The sequence below is a fragment of the Pagrus pagrus genome (genome assembly GCF_965226575.1).
Source record: "Pagrus pagrus genome assembly, chromosome: 7".
NCBI classification, from domain to species: Eukaryota; Metazoa; Chordata; class Actinopteri; order Spariformes; family Sparidae; genus Pagrus; species Pagrus pagrus.
Genome location: NC_140191.1, coordinates 11,796,832 through 11,815,398, shown reverse-complemented (window position 1 = coordinate 11,815,398; position 18,567 = coordinate 11,796,832). Strand labels below are relative to the sequence as shown.

General features: G+C 44.1%; 1 protein-coding gene across 1 annotated transcript in view; it reads left to right on the top strand.

Annotated features, from left to right (window-relative positions):
- The first annotated feature begins 96 nt into the window (after positions 1-96).
- The window catches only part of pou2f2b (POU class 2 homeobox 2b), a 67,480-nt gene continuing 49,009 nt past the window's right edge, over positions 97-18,567 (top strand). Inside the window, exon 1 of the mRNA XM_084356276.1 lies at positions 97-149. Coding sequence (XP_084212402.1) covers positions 113-149 — 37 coding nt within the window. The 5' untranslated portion in view covers positions 97-112. The remainder of the gene's footprint in view (positions 150-18,567) is intronic.

Sequence of the window (18,567 nt, the reverse complement as noted above, 5' to 3'; positions counted from 1 at the left end):
GGCCCCTCTCACATGCACCTCTTCCCGCCCCCCCACCCCCCCTCCTCGCACACTCTCCCCCATCCCCATCTTTTTGCTCTCCATCCCTCTCTTGTCCAGACAGGCTGCTCGCATGGCGGGGATGGAGACGTTCACCGATGGAAGCACTGGTAAATTTTCCACAAAACACACACATGCACACACGCACAGAAACGAAACTGATTGTAGGTGTGGGTGTCTCAGATATGCATCCCGCAGACTTAACTTCTTTTCCTCCATGTGTCTTTTCACCTTCTCCTCTGCTCAGCTGTACTACACACACTCCCACCCGTTCCCCTCTCTCAAATCACAATCTTTCCATTCTGTGTCAATTCAAGAAAGATTTTAGTCCCGGCATCCCTCATGGCAGCCGTCCTGGGGAGAGAGAGGGGAGAGAGGGGCTGGAGAAATATCGGTCCTAATGATTTTTTTGTGCGGGGATGGTCTTTTTCTTTTTTATTGATTAGGTAGAAATTAATTCACGGGGGCAACCCTCGTGTTCTGACTCTCTCTCTCTCTCTCACCCTCTCTCTCTCCTGCTCCCTCTCTCCCTCTCTCTCTCCCTCTCTCTCTCTCCCCTATCCTCCCTTGCTCCTTTGCTCCGTGGACGAATAGCGTTGTGTCTTCCTGCCTGCTCTGCATGTTGTATTATCGCGGGAGTATTTGATTCGGAATATGCTCTGTGTGTTATGCATATGCAGCTGGTGCGCCTGCACTGTTTTCTCCCTCATCGTCTGCGTGTCTCATGCACATTATTCGCCTCATATAAACGACGTGAGTGAACGCGTGGCGGTGGTTGTCGTCGCTGCTGAACGCTGTGTTTTGATTGTGCGCGTAATGCCGCTCACATTTGAATTCATGCACATCTGGAAGTCATGGGCGCTCGGTTTCAAGGGGGGAAATGATGATTGAATAGAGAAATACAGCGATGTACACTATTTAGACTCCATTGTTCCGTCTTCAGTAGTCATCTTCTTTGTTGTTTGATTAATTGTGAAAGGCCACGTCTGATCTGAGAGCTCTTTACGCACAGGTGTGCGTGCAGGCCGGTGCGTTAATGGGCAACCTGTGTGTTAATTTGTGCATAATGCAGCCTGCAACACGGCGGTTTACGGCCACATTCACCCGCGCTGTGAGGTTTTTAATCAGCGTGGTCGATATTTGCTCGTCGGTGTCCCGATGCCCGCAGATAGCACAATAAAACCTCAGCACGGTGAGGGCTGATACGCCGCCGAAGGGAAATCGATGGACAGACTGAGTTAATTATGAGAAAATCAATTAAAAGGAGGGGATCCGTGGGCTTTATAAGGCCGAGCAGGGAGCTCGCACCGGCAGAGGAGAGGAGAGGAGGAGAGCGGACGGTGGACGCCTCCCACAGCCGGGGCTCCTCCATCCTCCCTCCGCCTGGCCGCTGCGCTCTGGCTGTCCGCTGGCTGCTGCCTGCGCGGTGCCAGACGATCATTTAACACACGGCTCCTCAGCATCACCTCACCTGCGTGACAAAGTCCTCGCATCCTGCCATTTTACAACCAGAACGACGCTTAAACATCTCTGAGACATCATTTGTGTTATCAGTGTGATGATTTGCGCACAATCTGGCACCGATGGGCACCTCGCAGGGGGCATTGGTCCCGAATTATAATGGCTGAGGTTTGGTTTGGTTCAAACGTGGCTTCCGAACACATTTCTGTCCATTTTTTTTGCTTGACCCTTGCTCTCCATTAAAAATGACTACACTACAAGGTCATGTGTGTACTCACTAATGCCTCCTGTTACCTTAACCTTCAGATCATTACACATGTTCAGAACAGGATGTGTTTATGTGAGACACGCTGTTTATTAACACGGTCACAAGGCCCGAGAGTCCCAGGGTCGCATCTTTGATTTCAGGAGGTAGATTCAGAGTGAGGCCTGTGTTAAACTCATGGCATGTTTAAGTTTGTGTGGTAATTTGGAAATCTTCATGTGTTATCACGTGTGTGTGTGTCTGTTTCATCTCCTGGCCATGCAGATTATTATAGTAATGTCCTTGTATGAAAACACACGAAGCTGCAGGTGTAAACAGTTCAGAGGCAGGAAAACATGTGAGGTGTGAACCACAGAGCACACATGACTTTGGACCCCCATGAGACCGGGGCGCACGTTTTGGTCAGCAGAGCAGTTCTGGTTCAAACTGCAGCTCTGAAGAAAGAGAAAGAGACTTTGTATTCTTTATTTGCAATTATTGCACGAGTCTTATTTAGCAAAGGGCGTCTCAATAAAAGTCATGACTTTGTTGCATATTCGCACCAAGATACGTCACCAAGTTCAGTTTATTCAGGCCAGACCGCGTCGTGATACATAATAGCCTCAAGTTTGAATAATAATAACACTTATAATAATAATAATAGTGAATATTTGTTTTGTTTTTTGTGTTAAAAGGTTTTTATAATGTATGGACGATGAAAATGTTTGATTTGTTTGCGGCTCGTGTCTTGCATTTCTATGAATATTATTGATAAGGCTCGTCGATAATTGTCTTTTTGAGCTGTAGCCTCCCTTTTTTTGTGACTCTTCATCTCATCAGTTTAAATTTTAATATTCTGAAGTGTGTGTGTGTGTGTGTGTGTGTGTGTGTGTGTGTGTGTGCTTTACTCTTCCGAATCATCTGCGTAATTTAATATTAAAAAAAATCTCCTTTTATTTGGTTATTTGCAAATGTTTTAAAAATGTCGCCTGAAATTAAATGAAGCTACAGAATTAAAGGCGAGCTGAATGCTGAGTGTTGAGTGTGAATCGTCGCTGCAGCAGCTGTGATGGGAACTTTGAACACTGTTGCTCTGCATGTGAAGTCCAAATCTCCACATGGTTACAGAGGAATCCATCGCTGGACTCAAACTCATTGATCACCTCGGTTTATTTGACTCATTTCGCTCTGCGTCAGTCCACAGGTGTCGATGCTACATCGACGTTTCGACAGAGAATATGTAAATATTAAAAGCAGATATTTTTACATATGAATATAAAATACTTCTCAGACCCCCGATCGTTTTCAATATCGCTGCTTATCCTGCAAATCTCGTTGCGCTAAAATATCTATTTATGAATGTATGCATATTATTTAAATAAAACCCCACAAGGCCCATGTTTTATTTATTTTTGCACCATTACAGTCAGTATTAAGGTGACCTGACAGTATAATCTACAGCCTGCAGTTTAGGCGTGTTTAGTTTTGCCAATTTGTTTTTTAAATTCCGGACTTATTTAAAATCCTTTGCAGGAAAGTTCAGGAATATTTCGGAACATTTAAACAGCGAGCTCCTCCTTTCACCTGCACCTTAATGTGAGTGGTCCACCTGGAAGCCTGCTCTGATCATTTCTTTGTATTATAAATTATAACGCTGTTATTCACAGCAGATTTTCGCCTTTGTGCGAATATAAAACACAAGAGTCACAGTTCGTCGCCTTCAAACACAGCAGAAACTCCTGCGGACTTTTATTTCTGACTATCTCACAAATATTTAGATACGGAAAACGATTCTTTTTATTTTTTTCCGAGGGAATAGGAAAGGCAAAATATTCAAATTTTCTCTCTTCTAAATTTATCGCAATGACGACAGCGGGATTAAGTGTAGTTTTATAAAGTTTCTATAATAACGAGGGAGTCGAATCAAACACACTGGGAGGATATGAATCCACAATGACCCCCGCACACTGCGTGAACAACAGCAGCAGACCGCAAGCTGACACCGCAACTTTGTAAAATTGTCTTTTCATAATTCTGCGTGGATTTTAAAAGCAGCTTGTTCAGGGAGAGTGATGATTAATATTTTACAGAGCATCCCGAAAAAGGACTGAGATGCAGGTTACAATGAAAAGCCCGCATACGAGCTGGGTCTGTGTCTGCAGGAGTGGCACCCTGTCACCCTGTCCCGCACCTTATCAACTTGAAACAGACCCGCACCACCGGTACATTCAATTTTATGGTTTATGTTAACGCAGCCTGTCCGAAAGCTCATTTCATAAACGGTTTATTGGCTCACTTCTTGGCGTCACATAAACCGACACGGCTCCTGTAGGCTTTGATGTAGGTTTTTTTTTTTTTTCTATACATTTTTGTTAGCGGCCACTTCCAGTCGGTATCAAGCACCACAGGCCATACAAAATTAATCCATTTTCTGCGCACGACTCCCCTCCCAAATGGCGTGGCTGCTCTCCGCGGCCGGGTGCACAATGCGGTAATGACCCGCAGGTCAAAGGTCGCTTGGCCAGTTCCTCAATTAAGGCGGAAAGATTGCAATTGCACGATGCATCGTTTTTGTGACAAGAGGGGACCAGCAGTGACCGGTATATACGGAATATATTGATACAGGGATTTGCCTGAAGAGAAAACTTTAGATCCAAAATGACAGACAGAGCTTTTTAAAGTGTGCTGCATGTAGGGTTAATTATTCCTGAAAGAATCTGTCTTTTATTTTGAAAAAAATATTATATTATTGATATAAATATGTTAAATATTTTAGATGTCGTTTGTGTGAACTGAGTCCGGTTTCATTTTAATTTAAAGTTATTGCGTATGTTTCACATGCAACACAGCGTAGGCGTAGATTTCTGGTGTGATGTACATTTGTCCCCCCAATAACAACATGAAAGTACCAGAGGACTTATATTGTGACAAGCTGCTTTTTTCCCCCTATACATAAATAAAAAGATTTCCACAATAAAACTGGTGCATAAAAATCACCAGAATGCAGGAAATGAAGTGTTTGACGGTCAAAATGTCCTCCTGCTTCAAATGTGTCCCCCGTAATGTTAAAACAAAACCTGCGCCCGTGTTACACATTTAAAAAGACACATTTCTTCAGAGAAAACATCAAGAACCAAAGAGTCGGACATATTGTGACGGTGCTGCTCGTCGTCAGTCATATGTTTCCATCGAGGCTGCGAGAAAATTAAGAGAAATTGTCAGGAAAAAGACCTTCGTTTAGGTGGTGCTTTTCCATTTGTGTGCACGTGTGGAAGAACGTGTTTTCACCCCCACGTACTCATGTATCAATTGTGGTTATTGAATATAATCAATTGGCAATTCACGATCATCGCTGCATCGATTAGCTGATAAATGATGGTTTGATTAATCATCCGAGAAGATCCTGCGGTCGATGGCGTTGTCTTTCTTAACCTGATGGCTCGACCGGTGCTACAGCCGCACAGACCGAGGCTTCACCAGCACAGACAGGACTTCAATAAGTGACAAAAGAGAAGTGATAAATTGATCAAAAATGACCACAATGAAACGGGCCTCTTGTGAGGCCACACATGTCCATTATGTGAGTGTGTCTGCGGGGTTTGTGGTTGGAATACATCAAGGGCTCCGGGGTCAGAGTTCAGCTTCATCCTAGACTGATGACCCTGCAGACTGACTGACCTTTGGGGGTCTAACAGCTGGGGGAGGAGGCGACTGGACCGGCCAGGGAGAGCACAGAGGATGGCGAAAGGGGGAAAGATGGAATTAGAGGAGGTGAAATTTAGGACAGAACGGAGGAAAGAAAGAGCGAAAGGGAATTCAAAGAGGAAATCGGCAGGAGAAGAAGACAGAGGTGGATACCACAGTGGACCTTGAATGCATCCTTGTGGCTTTGGTCAATCTATTCCGCTGCGGTCTCCCCTGGTTTTGGTTCTCGGCTCTGGTTTGAAGCAGTGAATTAACACCTGACCTCAGCTTCTGACCCTACCCCCTTCCTCTGGCTACCCCCTCCAGATTAGCAAATATGTGCTATCTAGCCTGGACACACACACACACACTGAATCACACACACACACACACACATTCGGAAACACAAAATCACAATCACACATGTACACACCTAGCTACTTAATGTATAAAGAGTAAAAAAAGAACAATGCAGCGCGCGTACAATGTCCACACAACCTTTGCACATCCCATCGTCCGTCCACCATCTAATTCCCCTTAGAGAAGCCTCAGTGTGTCACTGCTTGTCACCGTAACGGTCAGTCTGTAATGACTACCTCCCCCCACACAATGACCAGGGAGGCAGACTCTCCCCCGAAATACTGACCCTCATCCATTTTACCTGCAGGACGGCGCACAGCGTCAGCCCCCACTGCCACAGCTTCGGACCCCCGGACATGCTTGCGCCCTGCCACACCCATAACCTCACTTTTGTCCGTACAAGTTTACACCTTACCCTTTTGATTTCACATGAATCCACGTGCGTTTATGCAGAGTGGCGGACGCAGCAATTTAATAATGTTTTCTCTTTTAAGGTAGTTTGAATTTCAGTGTCAGAGGAAGTAATTTCACAAGAAAAAACAAAATGAGTAAAATGAATGTAAACTCGAACATCTTGTGAGTTTCATCAGTGGTTTACAAGCAGCGATGGTTTTAGCTTCACCTTCATAAAGCTGCGGCACTGTGATCTCCGCTGATTAAACCTTTTATAGGTATTAAACTGCTAAAATATAAAAAAAAGAATTACCAGCATCTAACAGCTACACCGAGAGAAATTCACAGCTATTATTAAAAATGCAGCAGATGTATAAACAACATCTGGTTATCTGATATCTAGTTTATTAATATACCTGTTCACATTAAGTCATGTAACAGCATCAGTAAGGCAACAACAACAGTTTTATTTCTAAATCTGAAATAAAGCACCTACAGTTTTCTATTATTTCAGCGTTGCAAATTTGTAGGACGTGTTTATTTTAATTATTGAGCAATGATATTTTTTACAATTCAATCGAGACTTTAAAATGTCAGAAATAATGACAAATACCAATCAAAAGTTACAGTCGGTGACTTACTCTGATAAACTCTCAAAATGAAAATAAAAAAGGGCACATTTTCCTAAATATGGAGTCAATTTATTTGTACGGATTTTATCCGACAAGTGCATTTTTTTCTCGCTATTTATTAAAGGTATTATAAATAATGACATTTGTCCATGACAAGAACAAATTGTCTTTCGAGCAACGAATGAATAAATTAAAAAAAGGGTTTAAATAAAGTGTTTTAATGCTATTGTATTGCTAAAGGTTGTAAGAGTGATTATTCATCCTAAGAGCCCTTTTGTAAAACCAATATTTCCAGATGCCAGTGTATTCTCTACATTGATGCTGATCGATGCCAGGCACCTGCAGTACCCACACATTTTTCTCACATGCCCAGCAGGAATCAAACTCCTAATTCTTGACAGTGTTAGTGGCATGCGTTACCCATTGAGCATCGCAGGACCACATCTTCCCTCTCATCCCATCTCCCCCAGCCTCCTCCAGGCTATTGTGCCGGATTGATGGCCGCTCCGGCCGATAGGTGAGGGGGGTCTCGGCTGGGCTGGTCAGCAGATTTTGTAGTGCCCTCCCTCCGCCTGTGAGTGTCAGCAGAGAGCAGCCGGTGTGTCTGGCTCGATTAGGTTTCCTACCTATCTTCCCACTGTGTCAGACAGAGGAGGAAGGCAGCAGAGAGGGGGAGAGCAGCGGGAAGTTGCCCAGAGGAGAGGGAGGACAACAGAGGAAGCAGGAAAAATACATCTTTTTATCCCTGCTCTCTCCGTCAAAAGCCCTGTACAGTTCCTCTTTCTGTGTCTCTTGCTCTCCTGTTTTCTCTCCCCTCCATGCCGCCCGCCTCTCACTTTGTCCTTCTCTCACCCAAACCCCTAATCCTCCTCCTTTTACCCCACACTCATTCCTTAATCCTAAATCTCTTCTTCCCTCTCTACTAGCCCTTTTTTTTCAATTGTTCTCCCTGTACCTCTCTGTTACCCACCTCCTCCCTCTTCTCCTTTCTGTCTATCGCATCTGAACATGCCACCTCTCAGCATAACCCTTTTACACACTCCAGATGACTGCAGCACACCTTATTTTCTCTCCTTCATCTCTTGAACCTTTTTTTTTCAGTTTGTTCCCCCCGTTGTTTTCTTTGTTATCATCCACACATCCTGTTTTTGCCGCCCGGCGTCCCTTTTCATTATGTTGCTTGCTTAAATGTCACTCCTGTCACCGTCACAATTAATGTCAGAATATATCGTTCCGAAATCATTTTTCGATGTAGGAACAATTACCGTGCAGTTGTCACAATGCCACTTGCCGGGGAATTCTCTTTTTTTTCCGTCCCGAGCAGGCTCGAGCTCACACCAATTTTAGTCACTGCGGCCATTTTGTTGGATGTGATCAATTTTCTGTGATTTGGCCTCAGTGATTTCCAGCCCATCAGTTTCTCTGTTGTGTGAGGGTTCAGCAGTGTTGCCATGTATAGCTCAGCCTTTCCTGAGGAATATGAATTTTTTGGGTTGCGGATGGCGGAGGATAATCATAGACAGATTTTTTTTCCATTATCAATTATAGAACAAAATGACAGAATGTAATGAATGAGAAAAAAAACAACAAATTGATGTTACAACCACAGTGAAAAACTACTTTCACTTTCAAGGTACGACTTTTTTTTTCTTTTTTTTTTCTTTTTTGTGTTGTGAGAGTGGACTGTAATTTCACCCCCCGAGTTTAACCACACAATGTTTCACAAAATAGTGTTTCCGTGCAACCTCAGCACCGCTCATATTATTCAGATAACAAGAGAGCCGCTGTCATGTCCTACAAAATAGGATATGTTTTCTTAATCTGTCAATGGCTTCGGCCCTGAAAGACTTCATTTTGGCTGAGCAATGAAAGGCTCAAAAAACATCAATGTGGCTGAGCAGGATAAGAAGAAAGAGCCATATTCCAAGTCTGTATCGCATTCCCTCCATATCCTCCTATTTGTATGGTGCAGATATTGGGTCTCAAGCGAGAAATCAGGATCGCGTTCTCCCAGAATGGCAGTTGAAGTGGAATAGGAATGTTATACGGAACCAATGCATCCGGACTTGCCTGGACATCTCAACAATACCCACTTCACACTTTCTCTCTCTCCCGCTCTGTTCCTCTACGTCTCTCACTCAATAAGTTTCTCGCTCACCATCTCCATCATAACAGCGTGGAGGAAGAGGTGTGGATTAGGCCTAAATGTAGTCATGTCTAGTGCCGGCCTCCCATGCTCGGTCCACCATGGTAATAAAGTCTGTGAAGATAGGAAAAAGGGGGGAAAGAAGAAAACAAGAAAACAAAATCCACTCCACTTCATACGCCTCTCACTTCCATTCTCTTTGTGCGTTTAACGTGTAAAAGGATTGCTTGAAAGGATGTCAAGAGGCAGGAAAAAAAGAGATAGGAAAAGACAGACAGTTATCCTTGCTTTGCCTCGCCTGTCACACTACGGTGTGCATGGTTGATAACTAATTCAAAAAACATGCAAGGGTCGGGTTTTAGCTTTTCAAATAACTTGTACGTTGTGAATGCGATTTAAAGGATGTTTTGTATGCAGCTGCCTGTGAATGATCAATGCTGTTCCTCTTGTCATGCTGCGAGAATATCACATTGGTATACAGTCATTCAGCACGGGGCAGAGGGAGCATTTTGCATTGTCTATGGATCGAGGTTTGGTTTGCGCAAGTGTGATGTATATGGATGGGGTTTGGGGGCTGTATTGTAGTCCGTAACTGTCAGTGCAGAGAAGAGAGCGGTCTCAGCACTGCAGACAGTGATTTCACCGATGTACAGTCGCTGCTTTTGCCTCCTGCCTTTTTTCCCCCCCTCACTCATCCTATTTTCAGCCTTTCATTTTTTACACAAGGGGAAAATGAGGAAGAACAAAACCAACATATGAAAACTAAAACATGACAGAGAGGGGAGGGGAGGGGAAGGGGGAGGGAGGGAGGGAGGGGGGAGGAGGAACAGAGGAAGGAGAGGCAATCTCAGAAAACAAGAGGGCTTTCAAAAGTAAGGGATGAAAGCTAGTCAGGCTGTTATTTTTGAAAAATGATCCTTGTGTAGTGCTCCTCTTAAGAGCCAGGTACATATTATTTTATCTTCCTGAGGAGACTCAGCAAGGTGTTTTGGCAACAAAAAAACTCACCAATGGCTTCTTTTAAGTTGTGCAATTTATTGTCCTTAATGTGATTTTTGACAGGCATATTTCACATCACTTATCAGCTGCTTCTCTGTGAACTGTTTCACAAATCAGCGGTGTGAATTATATTAGAAGGTAACTCATGAAACTCCGAAATTTCTGCAGTTTATTTCCACAATATCTTGACAACCAGTTATTCAAAAATGTCTTTTATGTATCAGGCCGAAACCGGCAGAGCGCCACCATGTCACAAGCAAACACACACTCTCCCTCGCTCACACGTACTCCCCTCTTTCCTTAACGGAGGCTGATGATGGCTGCCCAGTGGCTGAAACCTGAATTAGAGTGAAGCTGGCGTCCACACAGAGTCATTTCGAGTCCCCCCCTTTGACCCTTAAAGCCAGGGATCCCAGAGAAAAGATGAGGCACGTGATTTGATGTGATGTGATGTCGGACTGGAGAGGAGAGAGAGGCTGAAAAAGATCCAAAGTGGCCGCTCCTGGCTGCGACCGAATCAGAGGACATTGTCGAAGTCGTTGGTCAGTCTAATTGTTAAACACTTTATCGCTGCTGCTCGGAGTGATGCCTCTGTTCGTCACACCACGGGGTAAGACGTGTATGAAAGAATCACAAAGTAATCCCTATTGTTTTGGGAATATTTATAATTTCACTTGAGATATTTCAAGACATTTCAAGAGATAAGCTTTCCAATTAATTTTTCTGTCTGTGTGTCCAGAACTGAAGGAATTTGCTCGTCATCACGGCAGATGTTTGTATAGGAATGTGCCTCTGTATGTGTGTGCGAGTGTGTCTGTGTGTGATCAACACGTGTCTCCCGTATCAATAGGTTAATAGCTGAGATGTCAGTTTCAGTGACTGGCTGATTAGTTGTGTGTTCACTAATCCACACTGGGGCGGGGAACTATTGGCTTTCCCATTGATTTTAGCGTGGTGAGCAGGCAGAAGATAGAGAGAGGGGAGATCTATTGATTGACCCCAAATTAGCCCCCCCCTCCACCACCACCCACCCACCCACCAACCCGTTCTGCCGTTCCCGCACTTAGCCCCAGCTTCCTTATTGGGCACCCGGGCGGACAAACATCAGGTATGATTGGACGCTTCAAACGGGGGAAGAGAAATGTCTCCTTTTTGATATCGTTGATTTGGAAGTGTCGGTTGTTTGTGATTCGGCTGTCAGTTGATTGGCCGTCCAGCGAGGATGAGTGCTACACTGTACTGTGTCTGACCATGGGGAGCAGCTGGTTTGGATGCCTTTGATGAAGCAAATAGCACCACTTCCAAAGGGAGGGTATTACTTTTTGGGGGTTTCTGATCACAAACCATGACCTTATTTGTGACCCTCAGCTTTGATTCTTCTTCTTTCCGGAGCGAACGGCAGAATATTCATGTGAAAAGTGAGGCCGAGAAAACCGTCTCGCCAGCATCTGTCAACTTCCTCCTTTTCTCCTCTGTTGTCCTTCATGACTGTCACTCCACTGCATCATATTCTTCCTTTTTACTGTTCTTTATCTCCATTGCTGTCCCTCGCTACCTGCCTTTCTCCGCCCCTCCCTCCAATCCTGCTTTCCTTGGGTCTAAGCTTTGAGCTTTCTCTCCTGAGCCTTTCCTTCCCATATATCACTCCATCTCATCCTTCTCTGTCTGCCTCTGATATTCCTCTTTAGGCCTCCGTCTCCCCTCGCTCCATCTCCCCTCTCTCCCCTGTGTCTATGTAAGCAAGAGAGAGGAGGTTGTTAAACATTTTTCTTCCCTCTTAATTGTTTTGACTGGGCCGATTGGCATCCCGATTAGGCCCATTGATTTCCTGGCGCTAAGTGCATTGATTTTTAAATTTCTTATTGATCCCCGCTCTAAATCTCCTGCACACTCACTCACACAGTCTCGCCGTTCACAGGGGCAGAGATGGAGAAAAGGATTGAGAGGCGAGGAAGAGGGGAAAAGGAAAGAGATTGGTGTTAGGTAAATACACTGACCGGTGACAGTGTAGTGAATTAACAGAGTGAGAGGAGAAGAGGAAGAGCAGGAGGTGAAGAGGGAAAACAGAGTTATGAGCTGCAAGGGGAGGTCGGCACAGGTAGAAACATGCAGGGAAGAAACAAAAGGGCAAACAACACGGACAGATAAACTGTTTTTAAATCATTACACCAAATCTATAACATAATTGTAATGATTTAAGCCGTTTTATCTTTAAAACGTCTGGCTGTGTTCCAGCCATGCAAAGAGAATCAATAATTTTGTAATTATAACAAGCGTCAGGAAGGACAGGCAGCGAGTTGCCGGCTTTGTAGTCGCCCAGATGGAACATGTTCATCTGTGAAGAATGAGTCGCTTTATGGGTGAACAGAGGTTTATGAGGGATAGACAGATATTGGAAATGTCAGAGATGGAATGGAGTGTTTTGTCTTTGCCTTGCTATTTCACATGGTCTGCAGAGCCTACTGGAGACGTGTGTGTGTTATTTCTGGCTTATGACTGTGTTAGGCTTTAGAGGCCCGCTGGACTCCGAATCTTACATGCCCACTGGTGTTTCTCTGAAGGTGGTGGACCTAATTGGCTGTATCCGAGACTGTGTGTATGTGTGCGTGCACGTTAGGTGCACGTTTGCGTGTGTGTGAGCTAAACTACACGTGAACTAAACCATGCCTCCTTTCGTGTGTGTGGACTAGAGCATACATGTGTTTTGGATCTGTTTGTATATTTGTGTGTGTGTGTCTGCGTGTGCGTTTGACCTTTTCTTAGTCTAAGTGTCGAGGCTCAAATTCAGACATTCAGTTGATAGCATTTTCTTTTTATAGCCTCTGTACTTGACCAAATTGCGCTAACCTTTTCTAAAGTCATTTGCTGCTTTTCTGTCTCAGCGCGCGGGTTGAGTGCCTCGCACAACACACACAATATATGGACCATATGTAGCATTACTGTGTTGCAATTACAATTTACTCTTTGTAGATCCACTTAAGATAAGTGCTTTGAAATGGCAAGCAAGAAAAAGCAACTATTGTCGGCAACGCAGGGAGGAAAAACTTCAATATCACACTGTCGTCGTCTGAGCTAATGCAGTGCTGCGCTGCGGTGACGTTAAATGTGATGTTTTAAAGAGTGCTCTTTAATGGCTGCATTATTATGGTGATGGTGAAACTGGCAATGACAGTGATGATGATGATACAGGCAGAGGATGCTGTTTTGTGTTTACATTTTCTGCTGGAAGTTTGCATCTGCAAAAAAATTATAAAATAACATATTATTTCATAGCGGAGTGTGTGTTGGTTGGACAATGAGAGATAAAGTGTTTTAAATGCATACGCTGGGCCGAGCTGCTGTTTGCCTGGTAGTGATGGGGCCTGTGTTTGCTCTGCTGATAGGGATGGCCTTACAACACACGCTCGCACACACACACAGACACACACACATGCATGGATAAACGAAGAATTCTTTACTCGTGTGAGATTGCACATGTACAAACACACGCATGCAGGCTCCTGCAGACAATAAGGCTCCAACTGCCTGATGGTCACTCTTACTGACCGCTTTTTTAGATGAGAAATAGGAACCTGCAGACTCAGCACACACACACACACACACACACACACATACACACAAACACACAGCCACATCTGACACACGGACATGTCCCTCTCAGCTCGTGCACATGTACACACATGATTAAGAGACAGACTCACACACACACACACACAACAGCATGACGCACTCAGGCTCATACCCTGTCCTTGGGCTGCACAGACACCTTTCACACACTCACAGAGACAGACACACACCTCGTCCAATACACACTCAAAACATAACCTTGACCTGTCGTACTCCCAGCCCGCAGTCTCATACATACTTCATCCGTCCACTCAGGGATGTCACACACACACACACGCACACTGAGATACACTTTTGACCACATATTGATCACATGGATGTTTAAAAACACAAATTCATTTCAGTGTTAATGTCAAGAGTTTTTTCAAAAAGTGTGGGATTTCAAAAAGATAACATCTCCACCTGGTGTTTTCTTGAATTTTACAAATCAACGTTAGGGTTTTTTTTAGCCGAGAGCAGACTGGATGCTATGTATTTTAAGAGTGTTTGATCATGAATGAGGATGCAATAAATAATTATTTTCTTTATCGATGATCATGAGATCATCAGAAAAAGTTCAGAATTTCTGAGTCAAAGGTTCAAACGTCTTCTTTTGGTCAGACCAACAGTATAAAACTCAAAGACATTCAGCTTACAAAAATATATAATATAGAGAATTTTGTCATTTCTTCAGAAAAATGACAGTATTAACATTATCCCTGCTTAAAGGTGCACTCTGTAGTTTTGGGGAATACATTTTAATCAAAAGATAAAGATCTTCAGTGACTGACTTTTTATGCCTAAACAAGCAAAATTAACAGACGCTCTTTGTTTCATGACTAAATAAACTGGATAAACAGACTGACCTTACAGGACGACGCAATTTCATACTGTTTTTGTTTATATTTGGCGGACCCTGCCACCTTTCTAGCTTCAAACAGTGTTCTGGGGAGTTTGTTTGGTTGCCTCATTAATATTGTAAATATAAAAATTCTGAGTTTTAATTTATTCTCCAAAACTAAATAGTGCCCCTTTAATTTTCTGTCAGTCAGCAGCTTTAATAGTGAATTTTCTTCTCTGACAAAATGTTACGGTGGTTCCTCGTCCTCGTCCAAACGTGTCTATAGAATTAGAGCAGATACAGGCCTACTCAGTGATGAATTTCACTGTCAGAGACAAATTCGAAATAAATCTCTCGCCATGGACTTCCAGCGTGTGTCGCACTCTGATAATTTCCACAATATCCTCTGCAACCCCCGGGGGCAGATTTTTTTTTCTCCTGCTATTTCTCTCTCCATCTTCTCCTGTTTGTTTCTATCCCTGTAAAATGCTGGTTGCTCTGCTGAAATACTGCAGTGCTTTATCTGCCCTCTTTTTCCTCCCTTTAGCCCCCCTCCCACTCTTTTTCTCTCCCCTCGATGGGTTGGGTGTAGAACCCCCCCACCACCATCACCATCACCATCACCATCACCACCCCTCCTCTTTTAGTTGTTGTTGTTGTTGAAGATGGTGTGTATGTGTGTGTGTGTGGGGGGGGGTGGGGGTAAGGGTGGGTGGACGGGTGAGGCGGAGAGGGGAGGGGATGGTAGCAGAAGCAGCCGGGACCCAATGACGTGGGTGCGACATGTAACCGTGGCGCAGGAGAGGAAATCAATACATGAAAGGATGAGGAGCACTGGGGTGGATTACCGTCTGGGGCCCTGGCTACTGGAGGGATGGAGGGAGATGGGGGGGTGTAGATGAGGCCTGGGGGGGTTGGAGAGTGTGCGTATGTATGTGTGTGTATGTGGAGGAGGAGGGGAGGGGGGCTGGATGGAGGGCGAGAGGCCAGATTGTCCAGTCCCCTCTCTCCTGCATCCCCTCCCCTGACCAAGCGCTGTTTGAATCTTGACCCCTCCCATCAACCCTCCCTTGGCTTCTAAACACTGCTCAGCACCGGTAGGCTGCCATAGGTGAACCTTCGGCTTTACACACACACACACACACACACACACACACACACACACACACACACACACACACACACACACACACACACACACACACACACACACACACACAGGTGCAGTGGACTCTATAATGTCGAGTGAATACATAGACGGTTATGGTCACTGTGCGCTAACACTGCTGATAACCCTACACTATCTGTATGGGGAATAATCGCCTGATATTACCGGTGTAAATTAAAGAGTCCCAGAGAGATTGTGAGCATGTGTGTCTGTTCTCGTGTGTGCGTTTATGTGTCTGCGAGGTGAGTTTGCCGGCATGTAAGTCTTCAGCAGGGTGCGTCCGCAGCACTGCCACAAACCCAGATAATAAATATCTATAATAAATATCATTATTATTGGGCCAATCTCCCCCAATAACAGAGCCTCGGTGAAAGATGGCACGAGGGACTGAGCTGGATATTGGCAATATATCAGCATTGATTATTGAGAGTGCTGACAGAGAGAGGGAGGCAAAGTTAATAAAAACTAATAAAAAAGACAAGGAATACAGAAAGAACAAGAGCTTTAGCTGGATCAGCTGCTTGTAGGCTAAAGGAAAGGGAGAGAAAGGAAAGTGGAGGGAAGGAGATAGTGGTGAGCAGTCATCGTCTGTGTGTGTCTCAACATGTGTATCTGTGTTTGTGAGTCTGAATTTAAGTTTTATCACTCTTGGTGTGCATGTGGGACTTATTTTGTGTGGCTGTGTATTGACGTTGACATCTAAATACAGGCACAGGCACACACACACACACACACACACACACACACACACACACACAGAGAGCACTTTTTCTTCTCCTGCATGTGTGTCTTCTCGGATTGATTGAATCTTGGTTGGATCTGAACTCTGTGGTTGGGATCCAAAGCCTGCACAACCTTGCCATTGGCACTAGCCAAGATTCACAAACAATACTTAGCCACCCACACACACACACACACACACACACACACACACAAACACACACACACACACACACACACACACACACACACTGGCAACGACACCAACAAACAAACCTCATAAAAGCTCATGCATCATATCCATATTATCTTGACAAATCTATACATCATGTCAGAGCATGGCTTTATGTGAATATTGCATTTTGCTGCGTGTTATTGGTGTGTGTGTGTGCAGAGAGGATATGAGAAGGGTGCGTTGGCCCTGCGTGCTGCTGGGTTTAGACAGGACGGGGCGACAGTGAGAGAGCGTTGTCCATTCTAATAGGGCCTTGTTAGGCCGCTGACAGAGCCAGTAACGCCACTGTTGGCTGCTATTGATTCCCGACCGACGGCGTTATTGATGAGTGAGAATTTAATTCAACCAGCTCGTTTGTCAACATGACATCACCATTTAACTACGACCATGACATGGATGCGAACACCCGCGGATGAGCTGGGTCACACACACACACACACGCACACAGAGGAAGGTGCACACGAAACCACTGCACAAGCACACACACACACACGCGGTCTGACAGATAAACGCCGTTTCATGGAGGGAGAGTCATTTCTCAGTTTGAAGCTGCCGGATCTTTTTCTGCATCATTTACAATAAAAAAATAAATTTCTTCAATATTCAAACTCTGTGTTTTCAACCAGTCAAATCAATCATTCAAAAAATGAATAACAGGCAATTACCAAGAGTGCAATAAACTATATGACTAATGCATGGCCCGTGTTATGACTAATGTATAGCCTAAGGATACTTCTGGCTCTTTCTGATTGGATAAATATTTCATGCCACATCTTGACCTACAGCACATGACATGGAAAACATGTTGTGTTGAAGAATTGAACAAATTGTTTTCTATGAATAAATTTGTTTGAGAGAGAAAAAAAAAAAACAAGTCCCCAAACCTCCATCAGCAAATAAAGTATTTTTAACACCTGGACTAACAGTACTTCTCTTATTTTTTTAACCTAAAGCGTCACATAAGTGTGTAAGTGCATCTGATCATTACTGGATAACAATCGTCAGTGTAAGAAAATATATAAATGACGATAAATAAGTTGTTAATAATTGTTCCGATCTGGAAGTCGTACTAAGAAAAGCAACGAAAGGTTGCAAAATTGTATTGACTTTTTAATTCAGCAGTTACATTTCATTTCGTGCATTAACAACAACAGATGAGAAGCAAATGCAATGAGCACATTCATAAATATTGAGTCTTTACTCAATTTGCAGAAGACATTACGACAACTTTTAAAATGTTTACAATATTAAGTAAAAGTAGCGATAAATTGCAAAAGCACAGCACAGACATGATGTTGAAAGTGCAAGCAAGCTAAATAAAAGTCATATTAATTTTGTTATTTGTATAAAAACTGTATGGGCATTCTCGTGTAGAAAGAAACTACAAATTTAGAGATGGCAGTAACGTATATGTTTCTTAATTTCATGGATGATAAAAAGTACAGATTGTACATCAAATACACAATAATCATCCCTAATCACTGGCCTTTTCCTGCTAGTAACCACTATCCAATATTACATCCATTACAGTATTTCTCTATCTGAAAAAAATAGAGGCAAGGAGAGAGAGAGAGAGAGGGAGACAATTTTGGAAGAGCATTTTTCAATACAGCAGGGGGAAGATACAGCCTAGAAAACAATGGAACCAGCTATATATCTCTGTATGGATTGGGAGGCTTGATAGGGAGGGAGGTGGACAATCAAGACCGTGTGGGCCCCCGATGAGAGCCGTCCAGCAGGGGTTATTGGCTGGAGCGGCCCCCCAGGGGAGCTCTCTCTCCTCTCTCTGTCCTCCCCTCTCTCTCCCTCTCCCTTCTTGGGCCCATGGGTCTCTCCGGGTCCCTGGGGAGCAAAACTGTAGGGACCGAGTCGCTGCAGGGGCCCTATAGGCACCAAACAAGAAGCACGCTGAGGGGGGCAGTCCGCTGAATTTAGGTGGTCGAGCCTAGACAGACAGACAGACAGACAGACAGATGGACAGACTCACAGATGAGATAGATGGATGTCATCTTCAGATATCACAGCTTTTGTGTGCTGCG